Below are 17,806 nucleotides of genomic sequence, written 5' to 3' on the forward strand. Positions count from 1 at the left end.
CCGATGGCAATAGCAATATCACTGCTTTATTCATATTCGATAGAAACTTCCAGAAGTCGAGAAACTCTTTTTAGCGAATGCATAGTAACAGAGAAAATGACACTTTCCTCTTCCTGACTTTGGCCAAAGCTAGGATTGTAGTCGTAAAAGGAAGCAATCTGTTTTTGCTAAGAGCTGTTTTAAACTCAGTGCCTACCTTAACAGTGCTTACCTTTGTTATCTCTGACATAAGCGTATAAATTAACTTTTTTACAGTTACTAAAACCAAAGATTCCACTATAAATGCTAAGTTTTTTGCAGGTGGTCTTTTTTGCACTACTTAATGCGTTAATTTATTCCCAAACTAGCAATTTCGTGTTGCTGCAATCAAATACAATCAAATTTTTTTAACACCGTCCCACTTTTTACGACAATCTACAATTTAGAAGTATTTCAAAAATATATAAACAAGTCTCGGAACCGTTTAAGGCAGCAAAAATTGTAAGACAAATTCGATATGGAACCATCAAATTAATTGAACACTTTTTTTGGCACTCACATGTGCAGCAAAAAATGGTTACCAAACAGTTTTGCCAGTTTTGTTCAGTACTCGAATAAGTCACCAACTATGCAGTAAGTAGATAAAATTAATTATACGGTATTTTTTTAGTATACAACAGAAAAAACAGTTTTAATAAATAAAATCTTTATAAATGTTTTAAGTACAATAATAACGTAATGAATATAAACATGTGAATGAACTATGCATACAATACAGTGGAAATATAATTTTTCACAATATTACGAAAAAAAATATTTCAGAATTTCGTAATTGTCAACTAACTAAATTACATTAGTTGTGGTCAATTATAATTAACACCTCTTAATTGTGTTATAAATTAAATACAATTTTTAATTATACTAATTACTCGTCGTAAATTTCTTCAATTTTTAAAGATTCCTGAAAAACATCAGGGATTTCTGCTTCGTCTGATTTTTCTATAATATTGTGATGCTCTGCAGCCGCCAAACACTGTATAGCTACTTCACGTGCTTTAGCGCGACTTTCATCTGGTAACTGTGATAGACCAGAGAGCAATTCCATAACATCAGTCTCAAGTATTTTCCTTGCTATATCCTCGCTCGAATTAATCATATTTAAAATAACAACAACACCCCGATGCTGTACATCTGGACTCGGATTCGCAATTAGAGTGTGCAATATATTGAGCCATGTATTGATTTCTATTATCTTAGAACAGCATATCTTAGATACCGAAGTAAGCATAGCTAATGCACCTGCGCATGCTTTTGCGGTATCTTCATCCTCCTCTTCGGAGAGTAAGGCCAAAAATTTAATACGATCATTTTTACCTTCATACATTTTCACAACTTCATCGGACATTACAAGGTTGCAAATGCATTGAGCTGCTGCACGCGTTAAATACAAATGATCTTCCATTAAGTAAATCTCAATTTTAGATACACCCTGTTCTTTTATAATACGTTTACGCACAGTTTCATTCATTGACGCAAGATTAGTCAATGCCATTAACGATTCAAAATTCTCAAGTGCTGTGCACTCTTGAGCTAATAAGTTGAGTAGCGGACGAATTACATCAAGGCTTCGTTGTCCAGCAAATGACACTTCCGGGTTTATAGTGATACCAATGCGTGCAAGTGCTTGACTAGCATGCCGCTTTCCTAACAGAAAAGTTGATAACAATATATATATTAAGTCTAAAGTTAAAATTGATAAAATCTACTTACCTTTATCTGTACCTTCCAATGATAAACGTAATAAAGTTTTCACACCACCATCCTGCACTACTTTACCACGTAACTCCTGTTGACTGCACAGTGCGTTTAATACGCGAGCTATCAATTCCTGTGAGTTTTGACTTTCAGTTTTGGCTAACGCACAAAGCGCTATAGTGATACCTTCATTGGCTAAAACAATGATGCGTTTGCTTACAAAATCTGCATCATCCAACTCATGTTCTTCGGGTATATGATGTTTAGCAAATTGAGCTAATTCTACCATTTCAGGAAGTATTTCCTGTTTTTCGTATGCATTGCACAGATTCACAAATGTTGTGACCACACCATAAAGACAAGACTGATCTCCGGAACGTGCTAAATCTATGAGTGCGTGTATAGCAGCTTTGTCTTCTATAACTTTCTCTTTTACCTCTGCATCAAGCGTAAGGTAAGCAAGACCATCTGCTGCCCAGCGACGTATATCCTTATCTTTACCTGGTTTTATTAAAAAACGTCTACATGCTTCAGCCAATTTTAATGTAGCACCATCTGCAAATGGTCGTATAGCCGCATCTTGACCACCATAACTACCTAATTTACATAAGCCAACTAAGGCACGCACACGTATACCATCATCCTTTGAGCGATACAATTGTTTAAGAATTTCAACACCCTGTGCACATAAAGTCTTCGCTTTATCTTTCTTAGAAGATGCTGCTATAAGACACTCACAAGCAACTTTTTGTTGTAGCACATCATCAGTGGTTGCCATTGCTAAAATCATCTGCAAAATGCCTGCAAAGGTAATAACAATAAACATAAAAACGTGTAAAATATTAAATTAATTTTTATTAAGTTACCTTCTCGTGCAACTATTTGATTCCCTACATCCAATGGGCCTTCTAGAAGTGCAGTTATGGCTACTGTAACACGCACTTTTGATTCCATATCTGGCAGCAGAAGTTTATCTTTCACATATTCTTCGACTTGTTCAGTAAATTTCGCTTTTATAATATCATGGTACATGTTCTCATATATACGTGCCAAACATACTGCAGCAATGGTACGCGAAGAAGACGTTATGTTCATGGCACTTTCGTATTTATACTCTTCCAGTTCAGAGCAAACATCCAATAAACGATGTAAGCCATTTATTTCTATCAAACGTTCGGCCCATTCTAAAGCTGTGTAATGTACATTTCGTGTTAATAATTCTACTACAGCATCACGTGCCGGCCCAGATATTGTTCGATCTGTTATGCTATACACCAAACAGCTAAGCAATGTATCAATTTCTTTATTATGAAGTTTACATAATTCTTTATCTGGTTTTGAATCAGTTTTGTTATTCATGCCTGATAAGGAATTAATTATTGTCTGCAAGCAATGTTGTGCCGCTGTAACGCGTTCCTCATGTTTGTGATCTAAAACACGTAAAAACCACGGCACTCCAAGCTCCACTAAGACTGCTTTTGTACGCTCAATAGAACCATAGCAGAGTTCAGCTACTAAACGTATTAAGTTGACATAAATATCCTGATCTTTTTCAATTTTTGTCAAGGAAGCTATTTTCGTAATACAGTTTTCTTTGAAAAGTAAATCTGCACCTACATCTTCTTTGCCAAGTACCAATAAATTATTCGCACCTAATCGTCGTTTATCGGTTGGATTTTCTATGTTAAATGTAAGTTCCATCATTTCTTTTACCTTCGAGGAATACCATAAATAACATACAATATACTCATATAATAACAAACATTCTTACCTTCGTTGAAGTTTTTGCATTTTGTGCTACCCTTTCTTGCACTAGCGCATGTAACTTTTGCAACAGTGGTTGGACAGACTTATTGCTAGGGTCTTCTTTAAATAAATTCGTAGCATCCTTATAAGCTTCTTCGTAACGCTTTAGTGCATCATATGCTTGGGCACGTCGGTATAGCGCTTTTGGATCTCTAGGTGAGAGACGTAATGACTCAGTGCAATCTCTTACTGCCGCCTCATAGTCTTCAGTTTTTAAATATGCAGCAGCACGATTTTTATAAAAAACTGGAGCATCTTTATGATTTTCACCTTTTTGTATAGCTTTTGTGTACAATTTTATCGCTTCCTTCCATTGACCTGATTTAAATGCCTCGTTGCCTTTATCTTTATAGGTTAAGGCTTCAGCATCCACATCATTATCATTTATCGTCATATTAAATAAAATATTTTTCAATAATTAAAAATTAAAAAATTATGTATTAATGTCCTATTACAACAGCAATGCAACAGATGTATCGTTTTTATATATCTTTTAAACACTTGAAGAAACTTCTCGAATGCAGCGCCACACGTTGTTTTCTGAACAAAAATAAATGTTTCAAATGTTTCTACAAAATTCTACAAATTTCTATTTTGCAATTAGATATATTTCGATGGAACATATGTGCTATCCACAAATATAAATAATTCTATTTATAAACTCTTGCATGCTTTTTTGTTTTTATTCAATTTGAATGTTTTTCTTCTATTCCTCTTTCCACCGCATTGACAGCATCTAAAATATAAAATTATGAAGGAACATCTGAAATGAAACTGAAGCGAATATAGTTGATCGTAATTGCGACGTAATCGTAATGATTGCAATGTTATTATTTCTAACCACTTATTAATAGCATTTTTTTAACTATTGTGTGAAATTAAACTTTTAACTTAATATGTATTGTTATAGTGTCAATAAAAAAACCTACGAATGAAATAATAATGCTACTGGCTTCTTTTATTGTGAACTGAATGTTTCGTTTCCACCACTTGAAATCGGGCAAGTTCATGACTCAATGTTAACTGTCATTAACATATGCTGTTTATTTGGACTTTGTTGTGATATAACAATATTGATGAAATGAAATGAAAAATTATATATATTATTGCTAAGGTTTTTGTAAGTATGTTCTCTATTCGTTGGAATTTAATGATGCGGATTTTATTCGGTGTTAATGGATGTAGTAATTGTGGTTTCAGTACCAGTACAGTGTACCTGGCCGGAAGTTATTATGACTCTCTCGGTATACCAAGAGATTCAACTCAAAATGATATTAAAGCAGCTTACTATAGATTATCAAAAATTTATCATCCCGATAAAAATCAAGGTAGCGATGAGGCAGCACAAAAATTTCGTGAAATAACTCAAGCGTATGAAGTACTTGGAAACTATAGGACGCGTAGGTTGTATGATAAAGGTATATTACATATATTTCACTATTTTATTGATTTAATCTGTTTCATCATCTGTTTTGTAGGTATTTTTCATACAGGTCCTACTGTTGAAAAACCCGACGACAAGCCAGATATTGAGGATGATGCAGAAACGAAGTTTTATAAATCCCGATTTAGAAGATCCACTGTCGAAAATATGTCAGGTCGTACACCCATTTATAACTTTGACGAGTGGTCACGAGCACATTATGGTAATACTTTTCAAAGAAAACAAAACGCAAAACTACGTTATGATCAAAAGCAGCATAAAACTGCAGTTCACAACACTTGCACACAATATGATACAATTCTATTCAGTTTTTTAGTATTATTTGCCGGAGGATTATACATGTTTCATTTTGTTGAATCTTCGTACGATACACCTAAACCAAATAATAATATTATTAAAGAAATAAAGGAAAGAAATGGGAGTACTTCAGATTAATTTTAAATTAAATCAATTTGTTTTATTTTATTTCGTTACTATATGACTTTTGAAATCTAATTAATAAAAAAAATCTAAAAACGACCGCTTCTTTTTCGTCCAGTATATTTTGTATCAGGACGGGTTTCTTGACCTTGTCTACGTCGCCTCTCCTTTTTAGCTAAGATCCAGTCTCTTGATTTTTTCAAAGGCTTTCCACGTGCTTCTCTACACATTTCACGTTTTTTTATATATCGTATACGTTTCTCATCCTCTTCTGTGCCTATAGATAAATTATAATTTACAACGTACCAAACTGAACTGTAACTGTTATTTATAATTACCTAATGCCTTAGGCATTGGTGCAGCTCCTCCTGTCATTAAAACTAGAAAATATTTTTTAGCTTTAGTTGAATTTGGATAATCAACTACCAAACCACCATAAAAGCCTGCTTTCATAGCTTGTGATGTCACCATTTCTATCTGCTCCGCATTTTCCGGATAAAACTGAAAAACTGCGCGAGCAGTGCGTGTCAAGCAAGAAAATAATGTGGAAAAAAATTTATATAAACGTTTGTGTGGATTATGTGAGCTTTTGTCTGCATTACAAAGCCATTGCAATGCCGATATGGATATCGCACCATCAAATGTGCCAGGTTTAAAAGGCATGCCTTGTCCCATATCTGTCAATAATAAATCTCCACTAACTTCACGATCTACAGCTACTTTTAGCATAGATGCTGCTATATCTACACCAATCCACACATGATCATTATCTTCTAGGACACTACCTGAGAGACCAGAACCACAGCCAATGTCTAATATTAATTTACATTCTTCCTCCTCAAGAGCAAGTAGCTCTAAAGCGCGTTCAGCCATTTCAACTTGAATTTCAATAATACGAGAGCTATTAAAAGTGGACGATTAAAAAATATAACAATAACATAAATATATACAATAAACAAATTACTTGGTTGAATATTTATTAGCCTCGTCGTCATTGTAAAACTAAATATACATTTAATTAGAAATAATTATGCTTTATTTTTCTGCAAGAACTTACAATCTCAGGTGGTGCTGCGTGCTCAGGTCTTCTAGCCATAATATACAAAAGTTATTATATATCTAATTTATTTTTAAAATGTTTTGTAGATAGGATTAATTATCTGAAACTTTAACGTATTGTTTATGAACTTAGCACGTGTGTATATTTGCGGCTGTTTGCATTTAAAAGTGTTCCATTTCACTCGTTCCTATAATAACGCCAATGTTTCAATACATAAACTTTTAACAGCTGTTTAGCAAAATTGACATTTCAGTTTTGTTTTGATTGGTTTTAGTAATTTACGTAAATTAATGTGAAATTTACATTTGTGATATAATACATGGCGTGTATGTTAAGAAGTGTGATAAAATCTACTTTGCAAGGGTATTTTGTTTAAATAATTTTTATTTAAGTAATCATGTATAATTTTTAAAGAAGGCAAACTGCGTCTAGATGTGTGAAAGCAGTTATTCATAATGCAGCGGCTAGCAACGCTATAGCCAATATCAATGACAGTAAAGTCGAAACAAAACCAAAGCTATTACTTAGTGACTCTTGCATAAAACGTTTACGTGAAATTTGCCAAGATGGTTCATTTCTGCGTATTACTGTGGAAGGTGGTGGGTGCTCTGGTTTTCAATACAAATTTGATCTAGACACCAAGATACAAGAAGACGACCTCCAATTTGGGGAGGAGAAGGCAAAAGTTGTTATCGATAATGTATCGTTGGAGTACTGTACTGGCGCTACGGTTGATTATCACATTGAACTAATACGTTCAGGTTTTAGAATGATGGCAAATCCGCAGGCGGAACAGGGTTGCTCCTGTGGAGCTTCCTTCTCAATAAAATTAGACTAAGAAATTGTAGGCTTACATTGTTAGTGTTAAATTTACATAAACTTAAAAAGAAATTAAATAATTTTATTTCTATATTAAATATATATATATATGAATATTTATCGAAAATGCACAAATGTTTAATTTAAATATTTTTATAATTTTTATAAGATACAAGAAGACGACCTCCAATTTGGGGAGGAGAAAGCAAAAGTTGTTATCGATAATGTATCGTTGGAGTACTGTACTGGCGCTACGGTTGATTATCACATTGAACTAATACGTTCAGGTTTTAGAATGTTGGCAAATCCGCAGGCGGAACAGGGTTGCTCCTGTGGAGCTTCCTTCTCAATAAAATTAGACTAAGAAATTGTAGGCTTACATTGTTAGTGTTATAAATTTACATAAACTTAAAAAGAAATTAAATAATTTTATTTCTATATTAAATATATATATATATGAATATTTATCGAAAATGCACAAATGTTTAATTTAACTATTTTTATAATTATTAAACTAACAACATGTTCAATACATATAATGTTAGGTAAACAATCAATAATACTGGACATAAAGTATTTAAGTTGTTGTAATTGATTGACTTTAAAGAAGTTTTTCTCAACTCAATAAATACAGTAGGCCGTAGCGGTTGAGAATTCCTCCGAGATGAAAAAGTAAATATATTTTTTAAGCATGTAGGAAAAAGAAACTTAAATTTTATATATTTGCCAAATAACATACTGATAATAATTTTTCGCTTCATCAATTTTGAAATCTTAAATAAATATATTTCATTATTTTTCAAAAAATTTAACGTGTAAGACTTTGAACATTTACCATAAAGTCAAATAAATTATATGTACTTAAAATATATACAACATATAAAAGCACAAATTTTAATTTTATTAAATTATTTACATCCGGCTAACTGTTCACTTAAACTTATAACTTGTTCCGTCAACACACTAATTTGTTCTTCGTAATTTAATCGCGTTGTTGCCTATAGGATTTATAGATTATAATTAAAAAATATTGCTTACATAGACAACAAGTGCTTACTAACCAAGTCTTCCTCTAGTATTTGTAGCGCTTGACTTATACTTTTCATCTGTTCATCTTTTGCTGTAAGCTCATGTGTTGCATTTTCAAGACAATTTTGTAAATGATCTACTTCAGTTTCAAATGATGTAATACGAGATTCTGCAATACATTTGTCCTTTAAGAGATCCTCGAATTTTTTACTAAAATTATTATAAATGAGTTCCTCCTTAGCTGGAGGAAGCTGTGTTTCTTTCAAAAAATCACGAACACCACGTTGCGCACTAAAATTTAATAAATTGGAAATTTACTTGGAATTGTAGTTCTAAATTGTACCTTTTTGATTCGCCAACATTAGTTCGAACAGTAATACCCGCCGCTGCTGAACTGCAACTGCAGTTTGCATCATTCAATACCACGGAAGTTGATTTCAGAACATTCTCAGCTTTACTATTACCAAAGGCTTCACTTAATTTTAATATTTCATATTGTGCACGCCAATGTGCCACTTCCTGTTCTAAAAACGCTAAACGTTCTTCTTTCGTATGCATGGCCGCTGCTACATTAGGTAATGATATATGATTATGATCGATACTATGTAAAGGTGTATTATCGCTGCCAGATGCACTTAAAGCATCCTCACTACCAAGCTTTAGAAAAATATTGAAATTGTTTTATCACTATTTGTGTAATTATAGCCAAATCATACCATGCTTGTTGCTTCTATATATTTTGTTTCCAGCTCAGCATTTCTGCTTTGTAATGTCTCTACATCTTGTCGCAAGCGTTGCTCCATTTCAGTATGTTCATTAAAACGTTTTTGTAGAGTTTGTTCTAAATTTTGAACACGTTCAATATGTAACTTAAGTTCACGATCCTTGTCATCTATCTGTAAGCAAATTATTAATAAGTGTGTATCATTATAAATTATATTTTCATGAAATATACCAACGAAGTTAATTGAGCATTATCCATTATTTTCTTTTGCAATTCTTCAAATATAAGTTCATCTTGTGCTCTATCAGTTTTGTTGGTTACCACTCTCGCACCATTGCCTCCACCAATTCCTCGTTGTGTTTCGTTTTGACGTTTTTGATCCTTATCATTTTTACGTTTCTCATTATTAGATAGTTCTTCTTGTAAAACAGCCACTCTATGTTCCAACTGCTTGTTACGAAAAGAAATTGAGTCCATTTCCTGCTCAGAACGTCTGCAATCTGCTTCGCGTTGACGCAATTGCTCACGAAGCACTGCATTCTTTTTGTTCTCCTCCATGCAGTATTTTTTCAATGTTAACATATCAGAACGTAGCTACAGGCATAGATACAAAAATATTTCCAAATTTTTAAATTAAAATAAAGGGGCGTACCTTTCTGCAAGCATTGACTAATCTTTCCACTTTAGGATCCATTTCAATCCCACTTACAATATAATTTTATTAACACAAACTGTGAATACTTATTTTCCTATAAATTTAATACATTTTCTATTTCAATATGCACACATGGATAAAATATTTATATTGACAATATTATATACTTTCAAGAGTTATATTTTTTGCCCGTACATATTTATTTACTTAAAAAGTTTATCGTCTCTGTTGGTATAATTTTTTCCGTCACACAAACACAATAACACATATTGAGAACGAATATATACAAATTTATTGTGAATGCATCAAATTTTGACAACTCATTTTTGGCGTTCCATTGAATGTGTGGAGTTTGACGTATTTTTGCCGCATACAGGTACTTTGGAAAATTGAGAAATTTAGTTTAAATTAGTAAAAAAGAGTAACGATGTCTGCAAGTTCGGTTGATTTAAGTTCATATCGTGATCAGCATTTTAAGGTAAGTTGAGTTTTTAATTGAAAGGCATTGAATTATATTTTATTTGTGAAGGGATCTCGTATGGAGCAAGAACGTTCACTTCGAGAATCTACAACCTTATATATTGGAAATTTATCATTTTTTACAACCGAAGAACAAATTCATGAATTATTTTCACGCTGTGGAGAAGTTAGACGTATCGTTATGGGCTTAGATAAATATAAAAAAACTCCTTGTGGTTTTTGTTTTGTGGAGTACTACCTGCGTTCGGAAGCTGAAAACGCTATGCGGTACATTTAACAATATTAACCCTTAAGTTCACTTCAATAATTTATTTTGAATTATTTTTCAGATACATAAATAGTACCCGTCTGGATGATAGACTCATTAGAGTTGATTGGGATGCTGGCTTTATTGAAGGTCGTCAATATGGTAGAGGTAAGACTGGCGGTCAAGTACGTGACGAATATCGTACAGACTATGATGCTGGTCGTGGGGGTTATGGAAAGTTGCTATCCCAGAAAATTACCCCGAACACAGATAATCGTTAGACACTGAAAATGTATTCTATAGTACGTAAGGTTGTCTAAGACTTAATTATATTTAATAAACAAAATCTTTTCTATAAACATTATTACTAAGTCACTGAAAACACAAATGCAAAACTCGCATATAAACTATTAGCTAAAATTTAAAAATTCAAAATAAGTATATTTTCAATATCAATTGTTTATTATAGCTTAACATATATGTATTAATAATGTACATAACTTGAATAAAATAAAAGATATTTTTCCACTGATTATTTAAGACCTGCAAATAACATTTTTTTCTTAAGACTAAGAGTGCAGCATACAATTTGTTGATAAATGCATAATGTATTTTTGGGAAAAGTCAACAGAATATACTTCTGAAATCATTGTCTTGTGTCTTTAACTCCATTGCGTTATCGTACGTATGTATATAAATTGTAATCATTATACATATACACTTTATATAATGCTATATTTATATTGATAATACTATAATTCACAAAACATTAATTATACATACATATGGATACACTAGTGCACATTCTCTTCATTGATTTCAGACAAGCATTTGATAGTATTGATAGAAAAATTATCCAGGAAGTCCTGCGGTCACTCAGAATCAATCCGAAGCTCATAAAACTAGTAGTGGTTACAATGCACGACACGAGTGGAAAAATGATGGTGCAAGACATCCGAACAAATGCTTTTAAAATTAAAAATGGAGTGGAACAAGTTCATTCGCTTTCAACCATCATTTTCAACCAAGTTGTTCACGATGCCATTACGCCGCTAGTGGTAACAGGGAACATATTCAATACCACATCACTGACCATTGCCTACGCAGACGACATAGCGATCTTAAACAGGCCACTACACAATATGAAAGAAAAGTTCGTCAATTTACAACTTAGAGTTAAGGTAGTAGAACTAAACATAATCGAGAACTAAAAATATATGAGGGTTGGAAGAAACATGCACAGCCAAATTGTAGAGTCTATTTACGTCGGTGATTTCATTTTTGAAGAAGTTGAAAGCGCTAAATACCTGGGTATCCTGATTAATAGCAACAATGACATCAGTTTTTGTATCCAAGACAGAATTGTGGCAGCAAACAGAAGTTATTACGGACACACAAAAATCTTCAAATCTAAAATCGTGACTAGAAGCGCCAAACTACACGCTTACAAGGCTTACATCGTCTGCCTGGTATTATGTTACGGAGCCAAACTTCGACTTTAACGACAGTAGATGAAAACGAAATCAGAGCTTTCGAAAGGAAGGTGCTGTGAAGGATTTATGGTCCCATCCGCCTGAACCACGAATAACTTCGTCGGTGCACGAACATAGAGCTACTACAACTTTGTAACGGTGAATATGCTGTCAAATTCGCAAAGTCGCAGCGCTTGAGATGGATAGAGCATGTCATGAGAATGCCGGAAGATAGACCACAAACGCGAATACTCCATTTTACGCCGTACAACGATCGCAGCAAAGGTAGACCACATATTAGATGACTCGATAACGTGACCGACGACATCAGGAAAATGGGTATCCAATGCTGGAGATCTAAAATATCATGCAAAGCAGAATGGAGAAAGCTGGTTGATACAACTAGAGCTCACTCCGAGTTGTAATGCTGATGTGGTGATGATGATGTATACAGAAATGTATAAATATATTTGTTAGGTTAGGTTGGACGTATAAACTGTACATATACAATGAATGAATCCTTTCAAATGAAATGAATCCTTGTAATACAAAAACTTAGAACATTTGGCATAAGCTTTTGTACAATAGAAGAGAACAATTACATTTCTTAGATTTGACTGGTATGCATACATACATTTTTTTGAAAATGTGTTTCATTTTAATATAAACTTCACTACGTTTATACAAAATATATGTCGTAAAACACCTGTACAAAAATAGTAATATAAATAATAAAAACATTTAATTGGTAGTATATGTTAAGCTGGAGTACATAGATACTTATAACCGAAATATTGATTCATATTAATTTATTATATACAATGTTCCCTTTCGAAATACGCATATAATTTTTTAATTTTTTTATACATTAAAAAATCAGATTAGGTGAAAACTCCTGCTAAACTTATTAACAGTCTTGTATATAAAGGTACAAGTTCTTATTGTTAGCGTTAGTATCTTTTTGCCACAGCTCCTATCTGCGACTGATAGAACTTTTTCCACAAAGTGCCATTCGCCATTTCAAATTTAACTCAATATATTTACGTACATATATCAAAAGATATGAATAAAACTTCACAATCCACTTCCAGTGGGTATTTAATTTTATTCTCAACATAAAAGAATATATCAGCACGCACCTCAAAGACATCTGCTCGTTTTATGCTCAATCAGAAAGGTTTAAAGTCACTGATGCGATATATACACAAAACTATATAAACGTCCAGAAGGTATATGAAACCTCATTGCTTATAAAATTTGAACAAATAGCGGTACACGCCTTGCGTAGTCGGCACTATATGAATTAATCTGTTCTTGATATTTTAAAACGGGTGTTTTTAATAGAATCCCCAAACACAAACTAACTTAGGTAACCAATTCTGATGACACTACACTACACTCCTATGTACGTGAACAATGCAATCGACGTCTTAAAGCTTTGAAAACATTGAATCCAGTTATTATTTCTATGTCGTTTCTCAGAATGCTTAGAGCTATTTGTGTTTTAAATATTGCCTTTCAGCTCACATATCGCCACGAACAAAGCAAAGACCTACGAATTACTTATCAAAGACTAGAAAGTTGAAGCCGAACAGTTTACTTTCACCAATTCTTTTCAAATTATACATATATGAACTTACTCTGAGCCCAATGAGGTAATATCGTTCGTGATACTTTTTTTGGGATGACTCAAAATTATAATAAAATAACATATTTGACTATATTTCATCGTTTTTCATTGAAAATGCGTACTACTTGAATTTGATATATGTCTTTAATTAAATTCTTGATTATGTATTTCATTTAACATACATTTTGCAAATACATTCTAATAAGCTGACACTATAAATTAGTTTTACAGCGTATAGATACACTAATTTAGTTTTATAATTCTACCTCTAGTACATTAATTTTTACCAATTTTATTGGCCAAAGAGCAGCTTAATCCAGTACCATCAGGTTCAACATTTAATTCCTTCACTTGGCCGTCTTCAACAACCATTGAAAAACGCTTAGCACGTACTCCGCCCAATGGTGGCAAATCAATTGTTAGATTTAATGCCTTGGCAAAATTTGCAGCAGGATCAGCTAACATACGAACTTTACCAGTAGCATTATGTTCCTTTCCCCAAGCTGACATAACAAATGGATCATTAACAGATACACATACGATTTCGTTGACACTTTGATTACTCTTAAGATCATCAGCACCAGTTATATAACCCGGTAAATGTGTCTAATGAGTAAAATTCATTATTACTTTATAAATATTCAATTTAATTATTCGATCACCTTTGAACAGCCAGGTGTAAATGCACCGGGTACTCCAAAAATAATTACTTTTTTATTAGCAGTCAAATCGGAAGTGTTAATTTTATTAGCTGGTGAATCTTCAAAAAGATCAACGGAAGGTAATTTATCTCCTACCTATCAAATGAAATATTAACGAAATATAAGTGAGCAGCAAAAATGCATGAATATTATTTTCAATGTACGGTTGGCCATGACCTTCACTTTTTCAAACATACGAGTACATTATTTTCAATATACTTTGTATAATTACATAATTATTTTATATACCAGAAACCAAGTCGTTTTATATAATAAAATAGCTTACTTTGATTTGCGCCATTGCCATTAAATTAATTGAAAATGCACGTCCTGTTTGTTTTCTAAAAACAGAAAACCTTGATAGAGTTGCAACTTTTGATAAAACAGATTGGAATTGCATTTTGCTTTCAACTACGTTTTCATGCGGCGTTTAACTAAAGAATATGCGAGAATAACCAGTGTTGCCAACTTAATAAAACTCTTACATTCATTCGTTTTACGTTTACATATTTTTTGATACATAATTATCATTTATTGCAACATCATATTTGTTTGAATTTTTACAAATAAAATTTTAGACTTGAAGATTTCTTTGAAGTACTATTGAAAGAATAATATAAGGAACATATATCCATATTCGGTTGATCGGATAATATTTTATATAAAGTTTAACATGATGTACAAAAATAAATTTGTCTTATATAATATACAATTAATTATAAGTTATTAGCCAAACGCTCAATGTCATCTAAACTATATGTTGTCATCTTTTTTTCAAAATCTTCCATGAATTTTTTAGTTAAAAGTTCAGACTGTTGCTCTGTAAAAAACTTTCTGAACGAGCGGCTTATTATTTCACGAAGACCCTCAGGACGCATAACAATTAAATTAAGCTTCGATCCGTCTAAAACAATTAAAATACAATTTCAACAAATATTATTACAAATAAACCGAATATTATGAAATTATATATATAATTAAGTAAAATTACTCCAAATAATATTTTGTTTTGAGCTATATTATATATTGTATTTGGTTAATTAAAATAAAATGTTCTCTTTCTAAGCCGGTAAATGCTTCGAGAATGTAAAAATGTACGAGCATTACGAATTGTCCACTTACTCAAATTCGTATACTCGATGCGAACATTTTAATGTGTGAAAATATTCGAGCGGCCCGATCATCTTCGAATAGCTCGAAAAATATTTGAAACAATACCTTTTGTATGTGTGGACGAATAAAGTAAATTCCGCGATCAATTTGCCGTTTCAATTCATTAGAACTACTGTGCTTACAGGTGAGTTAGTTTTAAATATATAAAATATATGAACAAAAACGGTAATTCTCTTATTCGTCCGTAACAAAAAATCGCTTTTAGTAACACTCAGTTAATACCTTTTATACTGGGATAGAAAGATACACTACATTCATCGCTTAAAGTTCTACCCACTAGCAACAATTTTTGGTTTCCTATAGGGATTTTTAAAATTTTTTCTATCTGTTTTTTTATATCCAAAATGGTAGTAGCCTCATTCACCTAAATAGAAACAGAAGCATTTTGTACAAGGTATACCAAATATCATAACATATAATTACCTCTAACGGGCAATCTTGTCCTTTTAAAACTTTTATAATAATGTGCATTTTATAATTTAAGTCTTTTATTCTAAATTTAAATAGATTTTGCTCCTCAAGTACTATTTATTTTAACAAAAATTTATTTTCCAAGAAGTAAACTTATTAATGAAATGTCAAAAATGTGTGCGAGCATTGCCAAGTTGTTTGAAGAGAATTAAAATATATGAGACTGGCACATATGCATTATATAGTAGCAAAAAAATATATAAGCTTATTTACATACATATATTTGTATTTTTATAATCAAATTAATTAGTTAATATGTATATCTTCTTGAAAATTTTTTTGAATAGATGCTACGTGATAGTGCTAACAAGTTTCATTAATATTTAAATTTTATCTGTCTGGTGAAGCAAAAATTTCCCGTGTTAAATTTTATTATATCACTTCAAATAATGTATAAACTGTACATATACAAACAGATAGGCTCGGTTAGATCAGTTAATATCACTATACTTATGAAAAGTGTATAATATGGCGTTTACATTGGCCAAAAATGGCTCATTTTGGTCAAAAATCGAAAATGAGTAACGAATGGCTCATTTTTGCATATAAAATTTCAAGCGCGAAAATGAGCAACTTTCTCACATTCTGTATGAAAGCCGTTCGAATGCATTTCACATATGTTCCAAATGCAAAGGAATCCATTGAACATACCCTAAATGAAAGCTCTTCATGGCATTTTGACAGTTTGAAAAAGCTGTTTTGACATATTTACAAAAAAAGGTAAACAAATGTTTAGTGGTTGCATTTTCTTTAAAACGATGCACTGCTTTTACTTCCCAAAAAGTAATTAATCGAAGTTAAAAATATGTTTTAAGTTTCTAATGTAAGGTTTGAAGGCATATTTAAACTTCATGCAAAATTTTTTTGGCACAGGCCAAAAATCAAATCAACATGCTAGTTCAAAATGAGCCATTTTCGGCCAATGTAAACGCCATATTAGGTTTATAACAAAGATTACCTCATTTTTTGGTTTATGTTGATCTAGTATATCCTTTGTATAATAAAAAATTTGACAAAAATTTCAAATGTTAACAAAAATTTGAATCATATAAAAAGGAAAAAATTTTTTTAGTCCTACATTGTTAATTAAATAATGCATCACCCCGTTTACGCGAACCTTATAATACGGCATTTAAACTGGCTGAAAATGACTCATTTTGGTCAAAAATCGAAAATGAGGAGCGAAGGAATCATTCCTGCATACAAAATTTCAAGTGCGAATGCGATCTATTTCATCATATTCTGTATGAATGCGTCCCAACGACGTTCGAATGCATTCCAAATATGTTCCAAATACAAAAGAATACATTGAACATACCCTAAATAAAAGCTCTTTATGGCATTTTGACAGTTTGAAAAAACTTTTTTTTTGACATATTTACAAAAAAAGGTAAACAAATGTTTGGTGGTTGCATCTTGAAAACGATGCACCTTTTTTTAGAACTTCACTTCCCAAAAAGTATTTAATCGAAGTTAAAAATATGTTTGCAGTATATATTTTAAGGTTTAAAGGTATATTTAACCTTCATGCAACATTTTTTTGGCACAGGCTAAAAATCAAATCAACAGGCAAGGTGAATAATCAGCTGTTTGAAATGAGAACAAATGAATTGCAACGAATGTAAACACTTTCAAATGGCTTATTCAAAATGAGCTATTTTTGGCCAATGTAAACGCCATAAAAGGCTCTTAAAATCAGATTTAAGACTTCTTATAATTTGAGAATTTTGGTGAGAGTCGGACGAGCAAAGATTGCGATAAAAAATTGTAAAATAATTGAAAAAGTTGTAGACATTTATTCTCTTTAAAAGAAACAAAATTGGAAAAAAATTCTACATACAATTATTAAAGAAGTTTATATTTTTTAAAATTTATTTTGTGCAAAAATCATTTTTTAATAAGTTTTTATATTTTAATAATTATTTTGTGATTAAAACTATT

The 17,806-nt window shown here is 31.9% G+C and overlaps 8 protein-coding genes across 10 annotated transcripts; 3 read left to right on the forward strand and 5 right to left on the reverse strand.

Moving 5' to 3' along the window:
- Positions 1–713: 713 nt before the first annotated feature.
- On the reverse strand, positions 714–4,561 carry LOC119678402 (protein unc-45 homolog B). Of its 2 annotated transcripts, none has more exons than XM_038090212.1 (5): positions 4,470–4,561; positions 3,506–4,276; positions 2,601–3,447; positions 1,750–2,535; positions 714–1,683 (listed from the first exon to the last, which is right to left on the reverse strand). In XM_038090212.1, the coding sequence occupies exons 2-5, from the start codon at positions 3,932–3,934 to the stop codon at positions 905–907; spliced, it is 2,841 nt and encodes a 946-aa protein (XP_037946140.1). In that variant the 5' UTR covers positions 3,935–4,276; positions 4,470–4,561; the 3' UTR covers positions 714–904. The 2 variants fall into 2 exon arrangements, with proteins under 2 accessions (XP_037946140.1, XP_037946139.1); XM_038090211.1 differs by having other exon boundaries at positions 3,506–4,314; positions 4,470–4,526.
- Positions 4,562–4,645: 84 nt separating this feature from the next.
- Positions 4,646–5,431, forward strand: LOC119678405 (dnaJ homolog subfamily C member 30, mitochondrial). The gene is made up of 2 exons (XM_038090215.1): positions 4,646–4,958; positions 5,019–5,431. The coding sequence occupies exons 1-2, from the start codon at positions 4,667–4,669 to the stop codon at positions 5,417–5,419; spliced, it is 693 nt and encodes a 230-aa protein (XP_037946143.1). The 5' UTR covers positions 4,646–4,666; the 3' UTR covers positions 5,420–5,431.
- Positions 5,427–6,621, reverse strand: LOC119678404 (probable 18S rRNA (guanine-N(7))-methyltransferase). Its single transcript, XM_038090214.1, has 4 exons — positions 6,462–6,621; positions 6,369–6,406; positions 5,743–6,305; positions 5,427–5,681 (listed from the first exon to the last, which is right to left on the reverse strand). The coding sequence occupies exons 1-4, from the start codon at positions 6,498–6,500 to the stop codon at positions 5,494–5,496; spliced, it is 828 nt and encodes a 275-aa protein (XP_037946142.1). The 5' UTR covers positions 6,501–6,621; the 3' UTR covers positions 5,427–5,493.
- A 79-nt stretch (positions 6,622–6,700) lies between these two features.
- Positions 6,701–7,539, forward strand: LOC119678409 (iron-sulfur cluster assembly 2 homolog, mitochondrial-like). 2 transcript variants are annotated; one of them, XM_038090218.1, is made up of 3 exons: positions 6,701–6,827; positions 6,879–7,321; positions 7,453–7,539. In XM_038090218.1, the coding sequence occupies exons 1-2, from the start codon at positions 6,784–6,786 to the stop codon at positions 7,300–7,302; spliced, it is 468 nt and encodes a 155-aa protein (XP_037946146.1). In that variant the 5' UTR covers positions 6,701–6,783; the 3' UTR covers positions 7,303–7,321; positions 7,453–7,539. The 2 variants fall into 2 exon arrangements, with proteins under 2 accessions (XP_037946146.1, XP_037946147.1); XM_038090219.1 differs by having other exon boundaries at positions 6,882–7,321.
- A 248-nt stretch (positions 7,540–7,787) lies between these two features.
- Positions 7,788–9,934, reverse strand: LOC119678403 (M protein, serotype 24-like). Its single transcript, XM_038090213.1, has 6 exons — positions 9,689–9,934; positions 9,268–9,630; positions 9,029–9,208; positions 8,656–8,969; positions 8,345–8,603; positions 7,788–8,281 (listed from the first exon to the last, which is right to left on the reverse strand). Exons 1-6 carry the CDS (start codon positions 9,728–9,730, stop codon positions 8,192–8,194), a joined length of 1,248 nt encoding a protein of 415 aa, XP_037946141.1. The 5' UTR covers positions 9,731–9,934; the 3' UTR covers positions 7,788–8,191.
- Positions 9,935–10,028: 94 nt separating this feature from the next.
- On the forward strand, positions 10,029–10,869 carry LOC119678408 (nuclear cap-binding protein subunit 2). The gene is made up of 3 exons (XM_038090217.1): positions 10,029–10,169; positions 10,221–10,438; positions 10,501–10,869. The coding sequence occupies exons 1-3, from the start codon at positions 10,119–10,121 to the stop codon at positions 10,697–10,699; spliced, it is 468 nt and encodes a 155-aa protein (XP_037946145.1). The 5' UTR covers positions 10,029–10,118; the 3' UTR covers positions 10,700–10,869.
- A 2,776-nt stretch (positions 10,870–13,645) lies between these two features.
- LOC119678406 (peroxiredoxin-5, mitochondrial-like) lies at positions 13,646–14,685 on the reverse strand. Its single transcript, XM_038090216.1, has 3 exons — positions 14,508–14,685; positions 14,183–14,317; positions 13,646–14,126 (listed from the first exon to the last, which is right to left on the reverse strand). The coding sequence occupies exons 1-3, from the start codon at positions 14,619–14,621 to the stop codon at positions 13,797–13,799; spliced, it is 579 nt and encodes a 192-aa protein (XP_037946144.1). The 5' UTR covers positions 14,622–14,685; the 3' UTR covers positions 13,646–13,796.
- Positions 14,686–14,760: 75 nt separating this feature from the next.
- LOC119678410 (ubiquitin-like protein 4A) lies at positions 14,761–15,910 on the reverse strand. Its single transcript, XM_038090221.1, has 3 exons — positions 15,818–15,910; positions 15,617–15,758; positions 14,761–15,125 (listed from the first exon to the last, which is right to left on the reverse strand). Exons 1-3 carry the CDS (start codon positions 15,863–15,865, stop codon positions 14,938–14,940), a joined length of 378 nt encoding a protein of 125 aa, XP_037946149.1. The 5' UTR covers positions 15,866–15,910; the 3' UTR covers positions 14,761–14,937.
- Positions 15,911–17,806: the final 1,896 nt, after the last annotated feature.

The sequence above is a fragment of the Teleopsis dalmanni genome, chromosome 2, assembly GCF_002237135.1.
Source record: "Teleopsis dalmanni isolate 2A chromosome 2, ASM223713v2, whole genome shotgun sequence".
Lineage (NCBI taxonomy): Eukaryota > Metazoa > Arthropoda > Insecta > Diptera > Diopsidae > Teleopsis > Teleopsis dalmanni.

What these genes read in the sequence shown, in the direction of transcription:
- LOC119678402 (XM_038090212.1), bottom strand. Translation starts at nt 3,934, where the DNA reads ATGACGATAAATGATAATGATGTGGATGCTGAAGCCTTAACCTATAAA. An exon ending in ATGCAAAAACTTCAACGAAG is followed by an intron (nt 3,448 to 3,505) that starts GTAAGAATGTTT and finishes TATTCCTCGAAG; the next exon opens with GTAAAAGAAATGATGGAACT. An exon ending in ATTGGAAGGTACAGATAAAG is followed by an intron (nt 1,684 to 1,749) that starts GTAAGTAGATTT and finishes CTTTTCTGTTAG; the next exon opens with GAAAGCGGCATGCTAGTCAA.
- LOC119678405 (XM_038090215.1), top strand. Translation starts at nt 4,667, where the DNA reads ATGTTCTCTATTCGTTGGAATTTAATGATGCGGATTTTATTCGGTGTT. An exon ending in GCGTAGGTTGTATGATAAAG is followed by an intron (nt 4,959 to 5,018) that starts GTATATTACATA and finishes TCTGTTTTGTAG; the next exon opens with GTATTTTTCATACAGGTCCT.
- LOC119678404 (XM_038090214.1), bottom strand. Translation starts at nt 6,500, where the DNA reads ATGGCTAGAAGACCTGAGCACGCAGCACCACCTGAGATT. An exon ending in ACGCAGCACCACCTGAGATT is followed by an intron (nt 6,407 to 6,461) that starts GTAAGTTCTTGC and finishes ATGTATATTTAG; the next exon opens with TTTTACAATGACGACGAGGC. An exon ending in GCTAATAAATATTCAACCAA is followed by an intron (nt 6,306 to 6,368) that starts GTAATTTGTTTA and finishes CACTTTTAATAG; the next exon opens with CTCTCGTATTATTGAAATTC.
- LOC119678409 (XM_038090218.1), top strand. Translation starts at nt 6,784, where the DNA reads ATGGCGTGTATGTTAAGAAGTGTGATAAAATCTACTTTGCAAGG. An exon ending in ATAAAATCTACTTTGCAAGG is followed by an intron (nt 6,828 to 6,878) that starts GTATTTTGTTTA and finishes TAATTTTTAAAG; the next exon opens with AAGGCAAACTGCGTCTAGAT.
- LOC119678403 (XM_038090213.1), bottom strand. Translation starts at nt 9,730, where the DNA reads ATGGATCCTAAAGTGGAAAGATTAGTCAATGCTTGCAGAAAG. An exon ending in TAGTCAATGCTTGCAGAAAG is followed by an intron (nt 9,631 to 9,688) that starts GTACGCCCCTTT and finishes CTATGCCTGTAG; the next exon opens with CTACGTTCTGATATGTTAAC. An exon ending in ATATAGAAGCAACAAGCATG is followed by an intron (nt 8,970 to 9,028) that starts GTATGATTTGGC and finishes ATTTTTCTAAAG; the next exon opens with CTTGGTAGTGAGGATGCTTT.
- LOC119678408 (XM_038090217.1), top strand. Translation starts at nt 10,119, where the DNA reads ATGTCTGCAAGTTCGGTTGATTTAAGTTCATATCGTGATCAGCATTTT. An exon ending in ATCGTGATCAGCATTTTAAG is followed by an intron (nt 10,170 to 10,220) that starts GTAAGTTGAGTT and finishes TTATTTGTGAAG; the next exon opens with GGATCTCGTATGGAGCAAGA. An exon ending in GAAGCTGAAAACGCTATGCG is followed by an intron (nt 10,439 to 10,500) that starts GTACATTTAACA and finishes ATTATTTTTCAG; the next exon opens with ATACATAAATAGTACCCGTC.
- LOC119678406 (XM_038090216.1), bottom strand. Translation starts at nt 14,621, where the DNA reads ATGCAATTCCAATCTGTTTTATCAAAAGTTGCAACTCTATCAAGGTTT. An exon ending in TGGCAATGGCGCAAATCAAA is followed by an intron (nt 14,318 to 14,507) that starts GTAAGCTATTTT and finishes TTCATTTGATAG; the next exon opens with GTAGGAGATAAATTACCTTC. An exon ending in TTACACCTGGCTGTTCAAAG is followed by an intron (nt 14,127 to 14,182) that starts GTGATCGAATAA and finishes TTTACTCATTAG; the next exon opens with ACACATTTACCGGGTTATAT.
- LOC119678410 (XM_038090221.1), bottom strand. Translation starts at nt 15,865, where the DNA reads ATGCACATTATTATAAAAGTTTTAAAAGGACAAGATTGCCCGTTAGAG. An exon ending in GACAAGATTGCCCGTTAGAG is followed by an intron (nt 15,759 to 15,817) that starts GTAATTATATGT and finishes GTTTCTATTTAG; the next exon opens with GTGAATGAGGCTACTACCAT. An exon ending in TTTCTATCCCAGTATAAAAG is followed by an intron (nt 15,126 to 15,616) that starts GTATTAACTGAG and finishes TAATTGTTTTAG; the next exon opens with ACGGATCGAAGCTTAATTTA.